The sequence below is a fragment of the Tenrec ecaudatus genome, chromosome 8, assembly GCF_050624435.1.
Source record: "Tenrec ecaudatus isolate mTenEca1 chromosome 8, mTenEca1.hap1, whole genome shotgun sequence".
Lineage (NCBI taxonomy): Eukaryota > Metazoa > Chordata > Mammalia > Afrosoricida > Tenrecidae > Tenrec > Tenrec ecaudatus.
In genome coordinates, this window is record NC_134537.1 from 49,627,047 (window position 1) to 49,651,568 (window position 24,522).

General features: G+C 38.0%; 1 protein-coding gene across 1 annotated transcript in view; it reads left to right on the forward strand.

Moving 5' to 3' along the window:
* SNTG2 (syntrophin gamma 2) overlaps nucleotides 1–24,522 on the forward strand; it is a 553,256-nt gene that overhangs the window by 482,621 nt on the left and 46,113 nt on the right. The window contains exons 15-16 of the mRNA XM_075555664.1: nucleotides 3,365–3,457; nucleotides 22,264–22,374. Of these exons, the coding sequence (XP_075411779.1) occupies nucleotides 3,365–3,457; nucleotides 22,264–22,374 (204 nt within the window). The remainder of the gene's footprint in view (nucleotides 1–3,364; nucleotides 3,458–22,263; nucleotides 22,375–24,522) is intronic.

Here is a 24,522-nt window from a genome sequence, read left to right on the forward strand (position 1 = left end):
TTCCCCAAGTATAAGGCCAAAGCTAGATGGATATAAGTACTAAACTATAACTATAATATGTATGTGTGAATGTATGTAAGAACTGCTAGCAAGGGACATAAATGATGTCTATAATTTCCATACATCTGGTAATGCGTTATTTAATCTAGTAAATATTGAACTTATCTTCATAATACTTTTATTTAATATTTTATAATCACTAGATTGACACTCCAAAAATTAAGGCATTTCCAAACTTAAAGTGTGCAAAAAATTATTTTGGGTGCAGCTGAGGACAGGGTTATGGTGGTGAATGGATTAGAAATTACTTTTGTGGTCTTTCCAATACCATTAAAATATAAGTTTCCACCAAGAATGTTTCACTCATTGTGCCAATCACAATAATTTTTGTACTCTGAACCATGGTCAGGACAAAAATTGTCTCAAAGATGAGCAACTCTTGTTTTGTTTGTTCCAATTGTTGGTTGAAAACCATTTTGCAACCCTTATCCCCTACACACTAAAAGTTGATCGTTCAAATGGACACTTGCCATTTGAAGGCTGCAGACAGAGCATCCCCTGGATGCTCATACAAAACATGAGATTGCACAATGATGGAGGAGATGGGTTCTGAGAAAAGACAGTGAATGAGGAGAGGTTTGAAACTGAATAGAGTGGTTTAGTGGGCTACTTTCCTTTGCTGTCTAAGAGGCTAGTATGGCATGTGGATAACAACTCTAGGAATTACGGACAGTGCTGGATTTCCCAATTAGCAAGGCAAGCATGCGTGTACTTGTGCTTATTTACTAGTCCGTGCTAAACAATTACACATTTATTTATTGCATCAAAAATTCTGCTCGCACCTCTCTTTTTCTCAATCCCATGACACCGTCCTTCAGAACCAAAGTCCTCCAGTCTTTGCCATCGGTTAGATGCATGATGTCCCAAATGACTCGGAGGGCATCTGACATCCTCTGACTTTCCTCTTGCCAGGCAGTAGAGGCCAGACATAGCTCCATTCTCCATACTTCTTTACCCATTCTGCCACCAACCTTCCTTCTCACAATACTCTACTCTGCTGGGTTTGATCACTTGTTTTAATGTCCACACAGAATTCAGAGACAATGCTCATGATTAAGGCAGAGTGGGAGTCATTAAGGACTCTTAGCAGGTGATGGCCAGCCAGGATCAGAAAACACAAAGATACAGCCAGTGGTCCACAGCACCACCTCTCTGGAGGCAGCAGCCACGTCTCTATTCGCCAGCCCCTTCCCTACAGGGCCCATTGGCTAGGGACCAGGCACTCTGCCCATGACTCTGCATCATAATCCCATGATTCCGGGCCTCTCCTCTTCTATGCTCCTGGTGTCCCTGGTCCAGCCTTTGGTCTCAGCCTGGCTCCTTTGTTCTGTCCCTTAGACTTTAGGCCACAGTCCCTGGAGTCTCCCATTTCAGCTCTTGCCATTTCAGAGACGTGTGCAATGGGCTCTTCTTCTGATAGTCCTAGAACTTCTCTGTGTCTGAGATGCTCTTATACACTGAGGAATGGCTGGGATGGAGGTCTGATTTTTGTATTTCAGCAGCATATACCTCCAAGAAAACAATGTCAGGACTTAAACCCACCTGAATCCTGCCCATCAGGATAACACAGCACTCCACGTGAGGTGAGATTATAGCCACCGGCATGGATTCCAAAATTATTATACTTTGCATAAGGAATTATAGTGAGAAGGGCTATGTTAATTGACTACATCTCATGTGAACAAGTTGTTATATATGTACAAACCACCAGTCCCTTGTCCACAAAGTAAGAGCACTGTGTAGATTCAGAGAGATGCTGTCCATTAATCAGCCAGCACGTAATATTGCTGCTGTCAGCTCATATTGTGTTAAAAAATTATGGTTTATTTCTTTATTTAAATTGATGCCTTCAGATTCCATACTACATGAGAAAATTTAGTTTAATAGATGATTTTTAGAAATAATTTTACCACCATGATATTAGTGTTCTCACTTATATATTTTATTTAGAGTACTGTGAAAAGATGCAAAGCAAAAAAAATGCTGCTTTTTGGTGTTTTTACAAATAGTGACTCGAAGTGATAAGAAGTACTTAAGTGACAAGAAATACTTAAGGCCTCTTGCCACAGCGACCTGGTAATCTTGAAGTAGATAGCTATTGCAGCTACATGACTTCTCCTCAGTAATAGGTAGCAATCTCAGCCAAACCAAAGGCTCCACACGATGTATGGAATACTAGCACCATGTTCTTGTTGCATCAGCATACTCACTTTTTAAATTGTTGTTTTTTTCAGGGGTTTATTGGTCAGTAACTTATATATCGTATTATTCCATAGTTCAGTCATTCACTCATATCACAGAGAATTGTGCAATCAGCCACAGCTCAATTTGAGAGCATCCCCTCTCCCATGGTTAAATCACCTTTAAGATGATGTGTGCAATCATGATCCGTTCTAGGGCTCCCCCCCTCCCAGCTTCATTAGTTACTCTCCAAATCTCCTTTCCCTCCCTATCTTCCCCCTCAACCCTGTGTTCCCATCTCCCCTGTATCAGTTAGTATCATTATGCATCCACGCCTCCTGTGCTTCACAGCTGGGAGACCCAACAGAAAACAACTAAAAAACCAAAATCTCACTAAGGTGCTCAGGGCGAAAACATAACAGTACACAGACGAAAATCCTAATGATGTGTAAAACGGAAAAGACCACCCACAATAATCAAAAGCCAGGGAAGAAATTCCTGTCGTGGAACCAGTAAGAAATACTTGACCTCAGCACGGATTCAAGTCGTGTCTGTAACTCTGCCAGTGCCATTGTTATCCTGGGTCGCTTTGATGGTGCTTCACATGATACCCTCTGCAGAGTGCGTCCCACGGGCTATGTCTCGGTAACACTGGAGCATCACCGCCTCCCTGCATCCGCAGGACATTTTATCCTGAGATCTGTCACAGGCTCAAAAGTAAAATAACTAGTTTATTCAAAAGATTCTATTTTAATGAGTCAGCACACTGAAAATGATTTTCACGTTATTTTGAAAGACAAAGAGATGCTAACTATTTGTTGTGTTCACTTGTTTTTAGTTAGAGTGTTGCCTATAAATATTATCTAACATTTGATAATGTGAAAATATTATCGTGCATACAACACACAGGAAAGAATTATCTCTAAACAAAGTGTTGATGAAAGTTTCATGTGGCACTGATGTTCCTGGGTTTGTTTGTTTTTATGTTCCTGTTTCAATACCTGCTATTTATATTATTTCTAAGAGATGTTTTAGTCATAAAAGGAAAATATTAAAAATGCTGAATTAGCAGCAAATAGCATTATTATAGAATGGTTTCTCAAAATTGATACTTTTTTTCTAGTCCAAAACATATATGTGCAGCTGGCAAGGAGAGATGCTGTGTTTCACAGTGGATTTCGCTTTGGGATTCACCTGTTTTGACAGTATGACCAAGGTAAGATGCCACCCAATAAATATATGTCACCTACTTGATAAGGCTTTTGAATTACATCTCATTCAGAGAATGTAACCCTACTCAGTGTGGAGATTGTGCTTTATTGTGATGAATATGTGTAATTTGTGCTTTCATGTATTACGTCTTTCTTTTAGTCCAGGGCCCCAAGATTTCTACAAGCTCTAGAGTGTTTTTGCCCAAAGTGGGTGATATCACCTAGTGGGGGTGGGGGTGCACAGAGACGTTGTGGTGATGAGGGGCCTACGCAACTAGATCACTACGTTTGATCCTGGCATGTGCACTGTAGGACACAAGTCTGCATTTCCTCCGGGGCACTGGGCAATATGTTTCCCTGTGAAGGAGCTGGTAGGCCATACTCTGGACCGTAGGCCCTGAAAACCACACCATGTACCCTGCTGGGTATGAAGAATGGATATTCATGGTGGGTCATCTAGAAGAGCACAGCACAGTAAGCTTGTCTCCCTCATCCTGCTCACAGAAAGGATTCAGGGCAATAAGAAAAGCAACAATAGCCATCATTGGATTAATACATTATTACTCTCAATATAATAATTATAATAATAATTCCAGTGAAGTTTATTGAATTTGCTACTTCCACTAATGGGAATCTGAAATTGATTTCAGTTTTATTCGATAAAAATTAGTAATTCTATGTATGAAGTATGATACCTATTCCATTAGCATCATTAAAAGACCTGAGTTTTCACTAAACTACATAAGTGTTAGGAAAATATTTTCCAAACATAAAGTTAGAATTTTGTGATAAATTATGTTAAAATATTTACTCGCATTGCTAATTAAAGAATGAATGCAATGGAAATGTGTTGGTGTGATAAATACTGTTTTATCCCATTCACTATAACATCTGTAGTTATGTTAAGCCCCTTTGTTTACGTCTTCAAAGTAATTTCAATGAACTGCGTCAGCATTAGCCGATTTTGCCTTGTGAATAAATCAACAGTAAATAACCGAGGGCTCATACCAAGTTTCCTCGTCGTTGTCATTTGTTTTTATGTACGTATTTCTGGAGCGCTCTGTGTTAAATCTCTTGGATACTCTATTCTATGAAATGATTACTGAAGTGATTAGTAAACATTGACAAAATAATACTGTTTATTCTCACTGGTGAGGTTTCCAGCCAGGGACATTGTTCACGGTCACTCTTGGAGTCTGTTTGGACACCTCATGAATGAGCTGTCATGCGCACCCCAGCTCCCCACAACATAGAATTATAAGGCTCAATATTGCATAAGACGTTGAGAAACCCCACTTTAGAATAAGGGGCTGCTAATTTGATAAATCTGTGAGTCGATTAAATGCCTTGTGGCCATTCATCTATTTTCTTCCAAGAAAAATTTTAGAATGTTTTTTCCAATAGTATTGTTTTAATCATTTTATTGGTATTGGGAACTTTTACACCTTTTTTTTTTTTGCTTTTCCAACTTTTATCACAATCCATAGATACATCAATTGTGTCATGTATCTTTGTACATTCGTTACCCTCATCATTCTCAAAACATCCACTCTCCACTTAGGCCCATGACATCAGCTTCTCATGTTTCCCCCTTCCTCCCCACTCCCCTCTCCCTCATGAACCCTTGATAATTTATAAATTATTATTTTTCCATATCTTACACTGTCTGACATCTCCCTTCACCCATTTTTCTGTTGTCCATCTCCCCAGGGAGGAGGTTACCCCTTGTTATCAGTTCCCCATTCTACCCCACTCTCCCTCCACCCTCCCGCTATTGCCACTCTCACCACTTGGTGTAAACACAATTAATATACACAGGTTGGAAGTTTGAACTCACCCAGAGAGGTCTCAGAAAGCAGACTGATGATCTGCTTCCAAAGGTCGTAACCTTGGAAAGCCATGGGTTTACTTGCACTTGAAAATACCTCTTGAGCTCCTTTACTAGTTCTTCTATTTTCTTTAAATACTCGATGTTTAAAAGCAAGTTTCAGAGTCTCTTCTGAAACCAACTTGGTCTTTTCATTCTGTCCTGTGTTTCTAGTGACCTGTGCTTTCCTGTGTTTCTAATGACCTGTACTTTCCTGTGTTTCTAGTGACCTGTACTTTCCTGTGTTTCTAGTGACCTGTGCTTTCCTGTGTTTCTAGTGACCTGTGCTTTCCTGTGTTTCTAGTGACCTGTGCTTTCCTGTGTTTCTAGTGACCTGTGCAAAATATCCTTGCTATTTCCTCACAATTCCTGTAGCCTTCGGTCACAGGTATTCAAAGTATCAAACTGAGATGACCTCAGAATTCTAGTGGGATGTATCAAGTCTTTGTCTCTTGTGGACTTGTTTTAATTTTCTTCAGCGTGTTGTCCCTGGCCTTATTTGGGTTGGTGATGTTATGTTTTACGTACTTTATTTTATTCATTTGGTTAATTTGATTCCTATGTATTCCACTCAGTGAGGTCTATGTGTCATTTATGTCATTGAATATAAAACTATTTGCAATGAGTGAATCTTTAGTCTTCCAAAATCCTAACATCCCATCGATGCTGCAGTTTCTTTCCTTGTGGCCGTATTTTCTAACTGGCCATACTTCCTTCCAGCATTTTCATTCCAACCACCAATTATCAAGTGCATCTCGATTGCATATTTGATCAATTTCAGATAGAAGTTGCTAAAACTGTTTCATTTTTAAATGTGGCACTAGTGATTGCTGCGCTGATCTGAATAATTATTGTATTAATCTGTCTTCCCTGCAAGTGCATGAATATTATCTTATCGCTGAAAGCACTGTACTTCAGGAAAGATTTTGAAAGGTTCCCTGTGTTGATGAATGTCACATGCATTTCTCTCTGTTTGTCCTTCCTAGCGTAGTAGGTCATATTCAAAAGTACCAAAATCTGTCCATCACACCTCCTTCATGTTGACGGGAATTGATATTAAATGTCCCAATTCATTTTGTTTAGATTTTAAAGTACATAATTTTTATTTTTTAAAGTTTATATTAACATTATGCACTTACTGTCATTTTTAATGTTGTAAAATATATTTTTAATTTCCAGTATATAAAACCCATATAAGCCAAAGCCATTGGGTCTTAATAATTTTTTTAAATCATTTTATTTAGGGCTTGTACAATTCTTATCACAATCCATACATCCATCCATTGTGTCAAGCACATGTGTACATTCGTTGCCATCATCATTCTCAAAACGTTTGCCTTCAGCCCTTAATATCGCTGTTCCTTATATTTGCATATTCAACATTAAAATGATTAAAGGATGCTTTCAGCCGTTTTGAATAGTAACATATAAACAAATGAAGGGCTGGAAAGCTTTCCTCTGTTCCTGTCATGAAGCTCAACTCTGTCCTGAAGAGAGAGCTCGTGCATCATCCATTTTGGAGTGCTTTCTAACCTGGGTCCTCCATCTTGCAGGCCTCGATCCGACCGTTCCACCGCGATTCACGTTATGTTCACTGGCCAATTTCTTTTCAGAAGTAACTAACTAGGTCTTTCTTCCTAGTCCTTCTTAGTGTCGAGGCGCTGAGACCTATTTACTTGGGGTGACCCTACCGGAATTTGAAAAAGCAGAGCCACACCTACCGGCACCGCCTCTACAAAAAGCCACCCCAGCAGGACAAACTGGCAAACAAATGCTACCTAGCTATCATAGATCAAGAAAAAGATTTTAAATCAAATCTGTAAATCTATCTCCGTATTTGCTTTTATTTCTTATTTGTATTTGGTGAAATTTAAAGTGATAATTTTCCAAGTTTCCTTGTAAGAGCAAGTTTATGTAATCAAATTAAATGCAACTTACAGGGTGCCCCGGATCTCTTACTCCATGTCAACATCCACATCATGTGTGCAGGTGTGGGAACAAGTCATTTACCTACAAGACTTCCCATGGGTTCTTTATTCAAGAAGCAAAACAATAACCCATTAACACATTTACTGCCGCCTGCATTTCCTAATTTGACTAACCTGTTTTTGTTAGCAACTTATTCACCTGATAGCACTCAGTGCGCTGACCGACCGGAGCAAACTTTACAACTATGCGTGGGAATCGCTGCTGTAACTGAGAGCGCATATGACACCCTCCCTCCTCCCCTCAGCGGAAAGCACCAGGCTCTCCACAGTCTGGGCATTTGATGTGGGGTGAGTGGGTGGGGGTGGAGCTGCCTCATCAGATTCAACTCAGTCTGAACAAGTCAGAAGAAATAACCATTCTAAAATCTCGCCTACCAAAATGGCATTTACCTCCTGACACGGGACTTCGGTCTGTCTTCTGACTGGGCCTTTCAAGGCACCGAGGTGGAAGAACAAGTTTGTGCTGCCCATGGACTCACATCAGTAATATATTTTCTATAACTCTCCTTCTCCCTTGGCTGTTACAGCAAGGTTTTCGTTATTTAAGATATCATGATACTTCGGTTTTTGAATTCAGTTCTTTTCAAATTCATGTTCAAATACCCCAAAGTTTGAGATGCAAACCTATTTATTCCCATAAGAAATAATGGAACACCAAATAATTGATTTTGAGGCCCCCAAATGGCACCTATAAATTCATTGCAGACACTGTTAGGCTTCTCGCCTATCACTGCCTCAGATGCGCTATAGCCAGTGAGTTGTTTGTGGTTTATCAAAATGGACAGTTCTTTGATGGTCTGCGTTCTTTATTTCATGGTTAATGATTTCACACCTTTTGCTCCATTGGCCATTTTTAATCACATGTTCCCCCCAAGAATGTTGATAATGACAGCATAGCCATGTTGCACTCAGCAGCCAAATTGGATAAGCGGCGACCTACTGGTAATTCAAATTTGGCCTTTCTTTCTGTCTTTCTTTCTTCTTTCTTTCTTTCTTTCTTTCTTTCTTTCTTTCTTTCTTTCTTTCTTTATTTATTTATTTATTTTTTTCTTTCTTTCTATCGTGGTTCTCCCAGTTTTCCTCTTAGTGTCACTGTTGCCAGCCCTACCTTTCTTTGGAACCAAGGTTATGATATTTTATGCAAATAAAGTGCCAAAAAGCAAAGGAAAGGAAAGGACATGATGAACGCCGTGGCGCCCTGACGCAAGCACGGCATCCCCTCTGTGCCAGTGCACAACTTAGCCTGACGCGCCACCCGACCACTTGGTGTCCGCTGCAAGATGCAACACATGAATCATTCTTTTTCCAAGTTGGAATTTTGGTTCGGTTGTCGTACAAAGTTACAAACGGGGAGCAAATGTTTTTTGTACTTTACTACTCCAGCCGTGGAAAATTCAAGCTTGGAAACTTTGGACCACCGAGGTATCAGTGTAGCTTCTTTTTAAGCCAAACTTTCTTTCTCTCCTATTTCCCTAGTATACGCTTTGCTAAACATAGTTGGACATGCAGCAGTTCTAAAAGCAAACGTTCACTGCCTTTGAGTCGATTTTGTCACCTTCTGCTCATGCTTTCATAGTTTACCAACTTGTGGGCCTCCCAAGAATCAGCCTTTCCTGACACAATCTCTGCCATTTCTGGTAAAAACCTTCCTTGTTTTCCTTAGTTTAATCTTTGTATTTTCTTTCTTTAAATCAAGCTTTCCTAAAGGTCCCAATGAGATATATTTTTCTTTTGTTTTCCCATTAAACAATAATTACTTAATTTTTTAAAAAGTTTTCCTTGTTAAACCATCCCTTTTTGGGGGGTTGGGTGTGGATCCACTTCTTATTTCTTCCCTTTCCCTGTACCCACCTCCGTTCTTGGTCGCCAAAGTCTTGTCTATTTGGTGTATACACCTCATTTCTTCTTTATTTTTTTCTTATAACAACAGTGATAAATGCTTATCTTTGTAAGAGTGACTAAGTTTGCTAAGCATAATGTTCTCTAGTTATGCCCATAAATTGTAGTGTTGAGTCTTCTCACTGTTTTTAATAGATGCATAAAACTCCATAGTATAACTATACCAGAGCTTATTTATCCATCCCTCTAAAGTTCAGGGTTTGGGTTGTTTCCATGCTTTTTCTATTGTGGAAGTTGCTGCAACCACCATAGGTGTACATGTGTCTGTTAGTGTGTGTTAGGCTGGCTTGACTAGAGACACTCATATATGCTTAAGAGAGTGTGTTATATCAAGAAAATATTTGCATATCAAGAAAACATCCCATCCACGTCCAACTCAATTCCCTAAGTGCAGTACTAGTCCATAAGTCCCTCTTCAGACTCACACAGTCCCAACCAGGGATGCAGGAGGCAGGAATGTCACAGGTTGGTGAGTGCAGAGTCATGAGACTCCAATGGCGATGGCAGGGCTCTGGCGGCACTCAGGGTCAGCCAGCAGGACAGTGAATGCAGAGAAATGGGGACAGGTTCCCAGGACCCTCCTTAGGAGAAGGTCATGCCCGCAAGGAGTCACCATCTGGTTGTGACCTGATCAACAGGCTCAGCTTCACTCCTACACTTTGATACAGTCTCAACTTGACATGAAGTTCCCTAATTACCACAATGTGTTATAGTCTTAATTTCTTTTGGGTATACATTTAGTAGAGAATCATAAGGTATTTGGATTTGCATTTGTTGAAAGAAATGCCATACTGATTTCCATAATAGCTGTACAATTCCCACCAGCATTGTAAAATGTTCCTCTCTCCATAGCCTCTACAGCATTTGTTATTTTCTGTTTTAGTGATTTTTCCCAAAAGTGTTGGTGTGGGGTAATATCTCATTGCTGTTTAATTTGTGTTTCTTTTATTGCTAGTGATGACAAACAAATCTTCATATGGTTGTTAGCCACCTATATGTCATCTTTGATAAATTTCCCATTCAGATCTTGTGCTTTAAAAAAATAATTTTATTGGGAGCTCTTAAAAACATCATAACATTCCATCGTTCATTTACATCAAGCACCGTAACACAATTGCTACGACAATTAGTTTCAAAACATTTTCTTTCTTCTTGAACTCCTTGATATCAGCTCCTCTTCACCCTCCCTCCCCCACTCTACCCCTCAGGAACCCTTCTTTTTTATTGATTTAGTTTTGCAATATCTTACACCATCCAATGTTTACCTACAATGCTGTTTTTCACTCCCTCTGACTGGGGTGACACAGTCATATAAGTGCTATCAGATTCCCCTCCTTCCCCCTCTCTTCCCACACCCTCAGGGGACCATTACTCCCGTTACTGTTTCTGAAGGGTTAACGGTCTTGACTTTCATGGATAGAAAGATCTTAATTATACAAGTGAAGATACACAAGTCAAACATAATTAATGAGATAAAACAGATAAAAACCATAATAGTAAGAGGAGGGAATATTAAAGAATTAGAGGATACTTATGTGCTTCATTAGTTCTACACTGTATCCTTGTTTATCTGTGTGTCCCTTCTAAGAGAGACTGTCCAATTTTTTTCCGGGGGAGTATTTTTTGTATTTTTCTCATTAAGATGCTGTCACTTATAGATTTTGTAGATTAGACGTTTATCTGATGAATTATTATGGAATACCTTTACCAATTTTTTATTAAGTTTTGTGGTATGTTTATGCCTTGTATTAGAGTCCTTAAGTTTGTCCCTGCCTTAAAATTGATGGTCTTAATAGCTGTGTGATTTGTTTTTATGTCTTATTTCTATCCTGAGGTTGGTTTTGTACATGGTGTGAGGTATGGGCCTTGTTTTGTTATTTTGCATGTGGAGATCCAGGTTTGCAGGCACCATTTGTTGAAAAGGCTGTCTCTTGCCCACTTAATGTGCTTTAGTTCTCATTAAAAAAAATTAGATGCGTATAGGTACGTGGGACAAAAAATAGGGACAAACTTAAAGAACATAATACATTTTTTTCACTCTCCCCATTCAGTTAAATGCAGGCTATTGGTTTTACATAATGTTATTTTTATTATGTTGAGAAACTTTTCTTCGATTCCTCTTTTTGTGGGTGTTGTTATCAGGAGTTAATGATGAATTTTATCAAATGTCATTTTCTGCATCAATTGCTATAATCATATGGTTCTTCTTGATTTTGTTTTGTTTATGTGATGAATTGCATTGTGTTATTCTAATATTAAACCATTCTTGCATATTTTCTATGAATCCCACTTGATCATGGTGTATTATTTTTTTGATGTTCAGTTGAATTCTGTTGGCTAGAATTTTATGGAAAATCTTTGTGTCTATATTCATTAGAGATATTTGTCTGTAATTTTCAAGGCTGGTGATGTCTTTCTTTGCCTGGCGTAGTTATCAGTTATAGTTGCTTCATAAAATGAATTTGGTAGTATATTGTCCAATTGTTTATTGTGGAATAGTTTATATAAAATTGGCATTAACTCTTCTCTAAATGTTTAATAGAATTCCCCAGGGAGACCATTTGGTATCCAGCTTTTTGGTGTAGAGCTTTTTGTTTGTTTTTTTGTTTTCTGTTTTTAATCTACTTAGATCTATTACTTATCATCTTACAGGTTTGTTGAGATACATTTCTTCTATGTTTTTGAATTTGTTAGACTGCAATTCTTTTTTATATTACTATATAATTATATTTCACCTCATTTGGTTCTATAGTAATATCTGTTTCATTTGATATTCATATAATTTGTTTTTTGTCATTCTTTTGTTAGGTTTCCTAGTGGTTTATAAATTTTGTTAATCTTTTCTAAGAATCAGCTTCTTATTGATTTTTGTATAGTTTTAAAATTTTTCATGATTCATCTACTCTAATCTTTATTAATCCTTTCCCACAGTATCTGATCGTTTGTTTGTCTGCAGTTTTCCAGTTGTTGTAGTTAAATGTTGTGATGTTTGTTTTATTCTTTTTGTCTTATTGATATGTGCAGATATTACCATAAACTGCTCTGATTTTATCATCTCTCAAAGATTTTGATAGTTGCATTTCATTTCATTTGTTTCAAGGAATATTTTATTGTGTTCATTACTTCTTCAATTATCAGTAGATTTCTGAGCAAAGTGTTATTGAATTTCTATGTATTTGGTTATTTGGAGTTGATCCCCAAAAAAGAAGAATGGTTGATTTCTAAATTTTACAGCATATGATTTGCATAGATGGTTTGTAATATATCAGTGTTTAAAAACTTTATGACCTAAAATATGGTCTGTTCTTAAAAAAAAGGTTCTGATGGTGCTAGAGAAGAAAGTGAAATGAATTTTTGTTGGGTGAATTCTTCTGTATATGAGAGCCAGCTGATTGGCTATGTCATTTCATATTTTTGTATCTTTGTTAATTTTCTTTCTAGTTGATCAATCTTTAGTTAAGAGTGATGTATTGAAATCTCCTAGTATCATCTTATTCTGATCTAATTATCTCTTCATTTCCATAAGAAATGAACATATTTTAAATTTTATATTAATATATTTTAGGGTCTTTCATTTGGTCCATATATATTGATTATGGTGCATATAATTGATTATGATTTCTTGTTCAATTGAAGTTTTAAGAATGATGTGGTGACCCTCCTTGTCAATAATGTTGATTTCTATTTTATCTAGATTAATATTATTACTTTAACTTTCTTTTGACTGCTATTATCTTGCTATATATTTCCATCCATTGATTTTGAGTCTGTTTATTTTTATATTTAAAGACTGTTTCTTATAAGCAACATATTAAGAGTTCATGTTTTTCATCCATTCTGTTATATTTGTATTTCAACTTATGAATGCAGTCCATTTACCTTCAGTGTTATTGATCAATATGATTTTGTTAATGTTCCTTGTTTACATTTTTTAAATGGTGCTACTGGTTTTAGTTTTGATAATTTTGCATGTGTGTGTGTTGTGATTCTATTGTTTTAGGGTTGTCTTATTATTACTCTCTGTTTTTTTATCTTATCATTTGTCTTGTTTGTAGGATTTTCATCTTGTTTTGTTTAAGTGTTCATTTTTTCTTTGTAGGTTGTTTTTATTTTGTAGCTTATTGTAGATTGTAAATGCTTTGATAGCTGCTCCATTTGAGCACTTATTGTGTGTTCTTCCCCTCGGCTCATATTTATTTGTTTATTGGTATCATTATAGCAGGATTTTGTCTATGATTTTTTAAAATTAATAAATCATTTTGTTGGGAGTTCTTACATATAACCATCCATACATCCATTATGTCAAGTGGACATATACAAAAGTTGGTGTTAGCACCTTTAAAACATTATCTTTCTTCCTACGCCCTTTGATATCAGCTCCTCTTTATTGTCTCTCTCCCCTACCCTAGCATCGACCCGTGAACTCTTCATATATTTTTATTGTTATTATTATTTATACCTATCTTACATCCCCGATTCTATCCCTTCACCTACTATCCTGACATTCATCCCCTTTTGAAAGGGGTTAATCTGCCATCATCGCTATCTGTTCCTCCTTCTCTCCTCCCCACTTCCTTTCCCCTACTCTCCTGGAATCATTACTCCCATTACTGTTTCTAATGGAGTTTGTGTGTCCTGAATTCTGTACATTGAAAGCTCTCATCTGTACTGGTGTATGCATACCAGGATAGCAGGATTTGAGAGGTAAAATTGAGGTCATAGTAGTGGGGGTCGAGGGGAGGAAGCATTAAAGAACTAGAGGAGTGTTGGGTGCTAAAGATCCCTCTGGATGTATCTTCTCTTTCATGCAGCCCCTCTGTGCAGAATGTCCAATGATCGCCAAGTGAGCTTTGGGTCTCTACTTTTGCCCCTCTCCTCCTCAATGAGATTGTTTATTTTTGAACTTCTGATACCTATTCCCATCGACACCTCATGATCACACAGGTTGGTGTGCTTCTTCCATGTGGGCTTTGTTGATTCTCTGATAGATGATTCCTTGTTTGGCTTCAGCTTTTAATATTCCAGGCACTATATCTTTTAATGGCCGGACACCGTCTGCTTTCTTCACCGCATTTGCTCATGCACCCAGTTTGTTGTCAGCAATCCCCTCAGGGAGGTGGGGGTCTCCCAGTGCCACATTATTAGAACAAAGGATTCTTGTGTTGAGGCAATACTTAAGTAAGGGTATATTGTCCATCCACTACATCAGTGTATTGCCATATAAAAATATGTGCATAAGCCAGTACCCCTATTTTTATGTATTAATATATTTACATATGTACACATCTATGTTTATACCTCTACAAATAGTTTAGCTTCCTGGTTCTTTCCTCTGTTTACTTTTGCCTTCCTCCTGCCCCACTATCATGCTCATCCCTTGAATGCCTCTCAGGAATTCCTCTGGGCTAGATTACAGCTGCTCCAGTTTCTCCAGGAACTCTGTATGCTGCTCACCTTCCATTCTGGGACCCTCGTTGTTCCACTGTCCAGACCCTTGTTTGCTCGCCACTCCCTTCCCCCGCCTCCGCCTCCCCCAGGTCACCCCAGAACCATAGATCATGTCATTTTCTCCTTGCTTCTCATGCCTAGCTTACATAGATAGACAAACAAAAACAACGAAGACAAAGCACAATCAAAACAAAACAAAAAACCCTATACATAATTCCAGGTCTGTCCACTAATCTTTGTCACTGTCTCCTCAGCAGTCAAGCATGACTCCAGGCACTGCCCCTCCGATTCTGAAGTCTATTTTCAGAATTCTTCAGGGGATTCGAAACTTTGCTCCCATTGCTGGTCTTTACATTTTCTTCTTGGTTCACCTCACTGTGTGGGGGTCGGTCATGACTCCCTTCCTGTGCTGTGTCCCCAGTATTGTCCTCTGGGGTGCTATGCTCCCGTGAAGGGACATCATGTCTTGAGCTGTTGGCGGCCCTACAGTCCTCTCCGTATCTCAGCCTCTCTGTGCAGGGAAGTCCTCCTCCAGATTTGGCGCTCCAGAATGGAGTCTAGTCCCTCACTCTCTCTTTCCTTCTTAGCTTGCTCCCATGTGGGCAGGACAGGCTGGCCCCTCTCCCCGGCCTGTAGCTTCAGTGTTGCCATCTGTGAAGTCTATGATTATAATTTGTAAAATTTATTTAGTTCCATTGCACTTTGAGTATTGTCCCAGTTGAATGTTTTCATCATAATAATTAATTTTTTCAACTTTTTAGGTTGCTATGTATTGCTATAGATTTTCTGTCCATGGAATTCCTGTTAATATTTTTTTGTAAACATGGTTGCATCCTTACAAATTCCTTTGGTTTTTCCTTGTTGGTAAATGTTTTTATTTTTCCTTCATGTTAAAGGGGTAATTTTTCTGGATATAGGATTATTCCTTGGCAATTTTTTTAATTTCTGTTTTTAAATATATCTTTCCATTGTTGACTTGTCTAAATGGTTTCAGTGGCGAGATCAGAATGTACTTGACTGCATGAACTGTGTATGGAATTGTTCTTTTTCACAGCTGCCAGGATTGTTGCCCCATCATTGATCTTATAGTGTTGATTGTTACATGTCAGGGTGATTTCCTTCTAGAGTCCATTCCATGGACTTCCTGCATAAGCATTTTATGTTCTGACATGATGTTACGGAAGTTTTTCCTTAATATCTCATGGAATATTTCCTCAGTTGTTATTTCTTATTTCTATTCCGAGACGTTTATCAGGCATATGATGTTCCTTTTGATGCTGGCCCAAGGTGTGCTCAGATTATCATCCGGATTGGTCTTTTTTGTTTGTTTGTTTGGTTGGTTGGTTGGTTGGTTGGTTGGTTAGTTGGTTTTTTGTCATTTTTTTGTAAGCCAGTCTAATTGTATTTTGTTCTAGAATATTCATCTCCAATATCACTGATTCTTGATTTCAGCTTGCATCTCTCATTTTGCTCTTTCAAAATGTTAAGTTCTATTGTTTTGATGTTTGTCTTTTGTATTTCTGTTTGAATTTGTTATATTATATCTAAATTTTCATTACTGTGTGGGCAGTTTTATTCAAAGCACATCTTAGTTCTGGGCACAGGTATCCTTTCTATCTCCATTTCATTTCTCCCACAGTCACTTAGAGTAGCTGGGGACCATTGCTGTAATTTCTATCTTGGCAGGATCAATGGATCGCTCCTCCTCCAGGAGGCCCTCCAGCCCCACATATGTATGTGGTGGAATTGCTTGAGATGTTTGCTCCTGTTTCTGAAAGTGTGCAGAGTTTGCCTTCTGCTTCCAGAGACGATTGTCTGATCAGTTTTTGTTTCTTTGTTTGTTTATGTTTTACCTGAATGCAGAATTATCCCCACACATGCTACAGTATCTGGGTAGTCAAGAGAGGCCAAGCGATTCCACACCAACCTAGCCTCTATATGGGTCAAAGTCGGCAAACAGTTATATATAGGTTCCTTCAAAGTCCTGGTCTTGAAGTTGATTTACAAGTCTCCAGGGGTACCCAGCAATGGTATATCAAACCAATATGCTGAGAGGAGAGAAGCAACTAATTAGAGCATTCAAAGAACCATGTGCTGCTGTGGGGCCTGTACATGGTGGGCCCAATTTCTAGTTAGTACTGTAAGTTCTGAGCCCTAAGGAAACCTCTCACCCATAAAGGAGACAGTAATCACTCCTACTACTTGCCCTCTTGATTTTATACCCACCCAGAGTTGGTCAATCCTCTGTATACTCTCAGGAAACCCTGCCGCAATGTAAACACCCCTTGAGAACCCGCCAGATGCTGGCCAGTTCACTGTAGACCCAAGTCTTCCCAACCTGGCCAGTGTGCAATCAGCAAGTTGGGGCTCTCCCCAGTTCCAGGGCTCAGAGGCCGGTGTATCCTCAGAGTCAGGTTCCCACTCAGCTTCTCCCCACTTAATGCTGGGGAAGTGGTTGATTAGTGATGGGGGGATGGGGAGGCTTTGCACTCACTCCCCACTGTTTGTTTGTTTTTTGCTCACTTGGACCTTCAGATATTTACACTTTCTAAGACATTTCTTTTGATGGTGAACTATTGACTTCACATGGTTCTTGTGGTTGCTGCTTCATTTCATTTTCATGTTCAGGTAGCAACTGAAAATGACACAGACGTGATTGAATGTAAATATTAAAATTCCTAAGATTTGCTACATATGTTGCTTATTTATTTATTTGTAAAATTTAAAACTATCTGAATCAATTTTTAAAGGAACAAATGCCCCAGATCAATTGTGAGGATTATACCAGTCAATTATGAATGCATAAGCTAGTCATTCAAGTGTGCTCCTAAGGAAGACCCTTGTGAAAATGGATTGACACCGGGGCTGCAACAATGGGCTCAAGCAGGGGGGCTACTGAGAGGAAGGGACAGGCCAAGCAGTACTCGTTAGGTTGTGTGTAGGAGATCGCTATGGGTTGGAACCATTTCAATGATATCTAAATGGTATTCATAATGTTCCCTTAATTTACTTATCTTTATTATTTCAATATTTTATCATGTTTCTAAGTTCAGCATGAATAGAGGGTCAACTCTTTCAGGAACATAGTTAAATATCAATAATGTTGATGATGATGTTTGTTTATATGCTTTTCGAAGTCAATATGAGAAAATAGAGATTTGGGGATCAAGTAGTATTTACGTTGGTATTACTCTATTTTTATTTACAAGATCATTGGTCTTCCTATAGGGTATTATGCTATTAGTTCAAGCATTGGTGTATTATTTCTTGGGTTTTGCCAAATGCTTCCAAGAGGAGACTTTGGGTTTTGATAACTGCCCACGTTTTCCTGCTGCCATTCTGCAGGAACAGCCCCATTAGATGAACGCAGGTGGTTGCATATACGTGGTCAGTTTTCTTACTTCTTTACTTGCCAGGGAAAAAAGGTCCGTTAATTATTTCCAATACTTCATATATTCATTGCAGACTATTTACAACACTGGGGAAAAGGAAATAAGCCAAGAAGATAGGAACTGGCAAGGGCAAACGTGTTTCCCAAAGGACATTTATTTCTGCAAGTCCAAAATGAATGAGAAGCCTGTTATATTTTCCCCACAGAGTGAGAGTATTTTAAAGGATTTGTTCAGAATAAAATAGAGTGACAATGGGCTACGAGTCCAGCTGCCTCCCGCTGCCCCGACTTCACGCTAGAAGGAGATGCATTTCTCCCCAGATGGACGCACTTCATGGGCCCATTTTCCCAAACTTCTGTCAAAGAAACTTGGACTTTGGGATGATTATCTTCTTTTTTTTTTTTTGCTCAGTCTAGTTTAGAACAGATGTCCTAATTCTGTCAATAATTAAGCGGAAGCGGGAAGGAATGTCAGCAAGAATTTGAAAACAAAAAGTGAAGGAGAACAGTGAATTGCTAAAAGGAAGTGTATAAATTAGGCAGCATACAAGTCAGGAAGGTGAGAGAGGAATATTGAAAGCCTCAGAAGAAGCCTGTGCTTTGTGTTCTGGCCTTGCTAGCCTCCATGAGCCTGAGAATCTGGATTCTGCTTACTTCTGTATAGAAAGAGTTGTTGGAGACACAGAATCAAAAGGACAGTTTTCTAACTTTACATATTACTTGGAGGCATATTGAAAAGTGACCTGGCTTCTGGAGGTAAACTTTTACTCCACAATTCCTTTGCACCATCTGGCTGCTCCTACACACACCATCAAAATTATATTTCTTAATTTGGGATGATGACACGGATCCTCATTAGAATGGTCTGGTGCTCCATCTACCCCATAGTGTCCCCATTAGGCTGGAACCTCAAAATCACACAGGGCCAAGATAAAACTGTTCTAAGTGAACTTAAACGTCAATTTTTTTAATGGTGAAAAGAAACGGACTTTCTTGTAGGACAGGAAATGAAGCCTTGACTTTGGACAGCCAAGAAACCCACTCCATAACGACACAGGAAAATACTATTACAAAGGAATTCTGCTCTGAAAATAACGGACACCTCCTTGCTTTGGGTTCATGAACCTTCTACTGCTGCTAATTGAGTTATTACAATGAAGGATGCAAGGATCACTTTCCTCTGTCATCATTTTAATAATTCATATATGTTAAAAATGAATCGACCATGATTATTATCATCTGTCATCATAAACCTTAAATATCACCATGCTTAAGAAAGCACATAACTGAGAAACAACAGCCAGTTATCGTCAAGTCGTTGGTGACGGTGATGGCTGAGGCCGTTGGTGCAGAGTAGACTGTAGCATAGGATCTCTTTGACTCTCCCCTTCCTGAAAGGCAGTCTCCAGGACTCTCGAGAGCCAGAGCCATGTCGATTCAAATCACCAAACTTTCTGATAGTCATTCCTCACATACCCAGTTTTGCCTCACAAGAGCACCTACCATATACCAAACTTACCTCTACACTTGTTTCTTAAACTGCCTAACCCACGGGAAAAATATTTAATTGTTCAAAATTAAGACCTAAAATCAGGATAAACATAAGCTTTTATAAAGCTCTCGGAATATCCATGCCCCATCCAAATTAATTGAATGGATCATTTAACATAAAATCCAACCCTTTTTTTATATTTTGTCAAGACATCACTAATGCTTTATAACACAGACGGCATAATTATCTTTTATAGAAGGTCTCAGAGTCTTGAAATCAAACTGTTACCTAAAACCACTTTTAGGTATAGGATTCTTATTCATATGGAAGTTAGAATTTTTATATTTAGAGAGGTAGTTTATCATATGCAAAAATGCTCAGAATTTAAAAAATTCAGCTACACTCAATATACATTTCAAAAGTTCAATCATATCAAGAAGGACTGTACAACCATTCCACAATCAAACTTTACAATCATTTCTACTGACTTGTACACACTGATTTTCACTCACTCCTCATTTCTCCCATGTTTTCCATGTTTTCAAGTAATCATCAATTTTGTTTTTATCTTTATAATTGTACACATTCCAGTTTCCCTATATATATATATAAACATACAAGACTAGGATAGACCAAAAAAAAACACCAAGGATCCATTTATAACTTTTCTTGAGATAATACTAAAAGTAAATTGAAAATAAATAATTGTGAAAGAAAATTCTTTGTCTGCTGAAGTTTTTTGCTTCTATACCAATGGTTCTATGTGCAAATAAAGAAATGGAATGCACAGTGTGATGCCTCTTGGCTACACCAACCCTACCTCTTTTGAATATTGTGAATCACTTCTTCTGAATGTGGGCTTCCAAGAATCTGATATGTCATGTCTTCCATCACTCTGAATAAGGACCATAGTACAAAATTGATACCTCACTTTAAGCAAAGAAAACTGTGAATGTCTTACAAGGTATCATTTTCTCATATCCACAAATATATAGGAAAGTTGCTATTTGAAAATGAAATACTAAAAGTGTAATAATATAAGTATACTGAAGCAATTATTTGTCAAAATAATCTGCAAACAATAAACATGAGTTTTGTGTAGGTGTTGTGGTACTTTTTTGTATACAGTACTTTATCCACTGTGTGTTATATAATGTTGAGGTGTTACTGATCGTGAATCTTGGGATTCTACCCTCAGGAGAGCAAACCACTATTGAGCATCGTGGTTTCCTATCAGATGTGAGCCAAATACTGTGTTCTTGTGGCTGATGGAGAAATAGTTTGAGCATTGTTTATTTTGTGAAGAATTTGGTAAAATTGACTTGAAAGATTTCTCTGGTTTCTTTTAATACTACATACATGTATTTGCACATTCTTTACAAGGAAGCTTATGTAGTGGATCATTCTAAAGGTAAAGAAGGGTTGAGCTACTGAAACTAAATCTACTAGGCTGAAATCACCACCATTCTGGGTTGCCTTCCGAGGCTATGCATAGGAGATGTCGTGAGAAGGTGAGAAGGACAGAGAGTCGTGCTTGAGAAGTTGAGAAATGCTCTTGGGAAATGTGGGCACATAATTGTGTTCAACGATGACCGTGCCATTTCTAAAGGGAGTTTCCATCAATATTAATATATCCACCAACTTGTTTTGTTTCTTTGGAAGGGCTGCATTTGTGTGTGTGTTTGCTTGGTTAGTTGGTTGGTGGGGTTTTATGGTTAATCTATAAAGTACTGCCGCAAACACTAAGTAATCTCTGCAATAATATGAAAGAGCATGACTATCTACAGTCTTCAAATGGGCTCAGTCGAAACTGAGGTTAGGTGATTTCTGCACCGGCACGCATGGGGTTGCTGTCTGTCATAAGTAAAGTTTTTCATTTTATCTGCACTCCATTAGAACATGTCTCATATACTATTACAAGAACGAGTCATTGTGATGGATTTCTCTTATTCTTCTTCTTTTTAGTTTTCTAAGCAGAAATCATAGCAACAATCTTTTTTTTTAAGACTCTATGAGTTGGAATTTATTTAAGGGCACAAGAAAGCAACTGTGTTATTTGGGATGTCATTGTAGTAAATGCATCAATAAATACGCATTTTTATAATAAAAATCTACCGAATACTACTCAAACCAAATAAGTAACATGAAAATGTTGTTTTTGGTTTTTTTTTTAACATTTTATTAGGGAGTTATACAACTCTTATCACAATCCACACATATACATACATCAATTGTGTAAAGCACCTCTGTACATTCTTTGTCCTCATCCTTTTCAAAGCATTTGCTCTCCATTTAAGCCCTTTGCATCAGGTCCTCTTTTTTTCCCCTCCCTCTCCACTCCCCCCTCCCTCATGAGCCCTTGATAATTTATCATCATAGCAACAATCTTATAATACTTTTAGGCTATGTTTAGGAAAACTCAAGAAATACCAGAGCTTATCAAAAAGAAGTAGGAAGGGCAGATAAGACAATAGATGCTAAAAAATATGTGGCACCAGTTACTTGAGACTTGACAGAAAGGAGGAAAAAGAAAAGTAGATGAGATTTGAAGAGCAAAGTTTGCATAAAAAATGAGGAGGTCAATCTGCTATTTATCATAAACTAAATGTACATAAAGTAGTAAGTACATGTATGCATTTATTTAAATAGCTTAATTACTGTATTAACATGTATTAAATAAACAAGCTCCTGTTTCTGAATTACTAATTAATTTCATTCCTTTACAGAACGTGCTCTGGAGATTTAAATTCTCTCAGCTTAAGGGATCTTCAGACGATGGAAAAACTCGAGTAAAGCTGCTGTTTCAGAATTTAGACACCAAACAAATTGAGATGAAGGTAGGGGTCCCTGTTGTGTGGCCAAACCAACCACACACAAAGTTGAATAATCAGCTGATAGTTACTTTCCATTCATGACAATTTAAGCAATTCATAAAGGATGGATTCTCTTTAAAAACCATACAGCAAATGTGTCAAAAAGAGCCCGTGGTTATGAGCGTATGTTCTAAGTTGGCCATCAGTGAAAACAGATTCTTTGGTTCTACTGAAAGTCACAAATTTCTTAGTAGATCAGAGTAAACTAATGTTTTAAAAGGCATGAAAAGTCAAAATGTAAAGTAAGACTTTTACAAACTTCATTTGGTAGATAATCAATATTATATATTGAGAGCTCTTTTAATTGAAAATAACTTTGACATAGCTTTCAAATTCATTGCATTGAGCAATTTATCATTAAGAGATATTGATGTTTCCATATATTATAAATAAATAGATTCTTCACAACCAGATTTTAATCTAAGCTGAAGACAAGCTGAAAGATGAATTCAAAGAAGTATATTATTTAAAGGGGGAGATATCAACAACAAAAAAGTAGAACCATGACCAAATGCTGCTGGTAACACTCAGTGTGCATTTATTCACCCACCCTTTACTCTGTGTGAAATTAATCAATGTAACATTTCAAAGATACTGTTATAATATAATTTTCAGCATCAGTGTTGATCAGCGTTAAATAAAATAATGTTTTATAATTGCTTTTAAGCACGATAGAAATTATACAAAAGTATAATCTTATATTTAGGGGATTACCAAGTCAAATTTTAAAATTTCAAATGCACTCAAAAAGTGTGAACTCATATGTTCTATAAATGGGCAGCCAATGAGACAGTAGTCCAGGCAATGAGAGTGGATCCCCTGGAATGCGATCTAGAGGTGGTGGTTTTCAACCAGCCCGCCCTGAACCAAGTCCAGTGGCGCCACTTCCCCAGCATCAAAGAACTCCTAGGTGAAAAAAGAAGTGGAGAGAGATGTTCAATAATGGTGTCTGATGATTTGTTTGCAATGATAGGACCAAACCAGCCGTAATCAGAACCCTCTACCTTTGGTTTATTTTGCACTGTTTCACCTGCAGGGGCGATGGCATGGGATGGGCTCTGTGGTCATAGGGATCCAAAGCCCTTTCTCTATGAGACCAGAGTGAACACAAGAGGAAAAACTGGCTCACGAGGACGCTCCTCTGGGCTTTAGAAGCTCTTCAGCTTCAGCAGAGCACCTGCTTTCCCCTATGCTTTGGGAGCATGCAATTGCTTAGGTGACATCTGAACAATCCATTTGATTGGTTGTAATTGTTTCATTACATTTTAGGCTATTTACTGTGGTCATTTGTGTTAATAAAAGGAACGGAGGCACTGGGTGATATAAAATAGACAGTCTCCGAATGTATTGAGCAAGTGTGCGTGTGAGCATGTATGTGGTTTGTATCTTCACGGTCTCTGGTTTCAGCCATATCAATTTCTATTTTCATTTTATGGAAAAGAGAGACCCTGTAAGATTACGGTATCCACCGAGACAAATAAAAGATGTGTAGGATTAGAAACAATCTGGGGACTCCTATTTAAGAACAACTTAAAAATATAATGCATCATGTAATATAATACCCTATGTACTCGAGTATAAGCTGACCCGAATATCAGTCGAATCACCTAATCTGACCACCAAAACTGCATTAAAAACATGCTGAAAAACTCGGCTTCTCCACGAGTGTATATGGTTATAAATTTTATTTCTCAATCTAACCTCCACCAAATCCAAGACATTTTTTTAAGTAAGAATGCCAGTCATTTATTCCATCCTAAAGAACAAGGTACTGTGAATTTAACCATGACAGTGGAGTCATTTTTACATTATTAACGGGGAAAGGATGGATGCCTTAACTTTTTTTTATTTGATAAATCTTTTATATTGGGGCTCATACAACTCTTATCACAATCCATACATACATCAATTGAGTAAAGCACCCTTATACATTCGTTGCCCTCGTCATTCTCAAAATTAGCCTTCCACTTGGGTTCCTGGAATCAGTTTGTTTTCCTTTTTTCCCTCCCCCTCTCTCCCCTCTCCCCTGCCCCCTGAACCCTTAATAGTTTATAAATTATTATTTTATCTCATCTTACACTGCCCGGCATCTCCCCTCGCCCACCTTCCCAT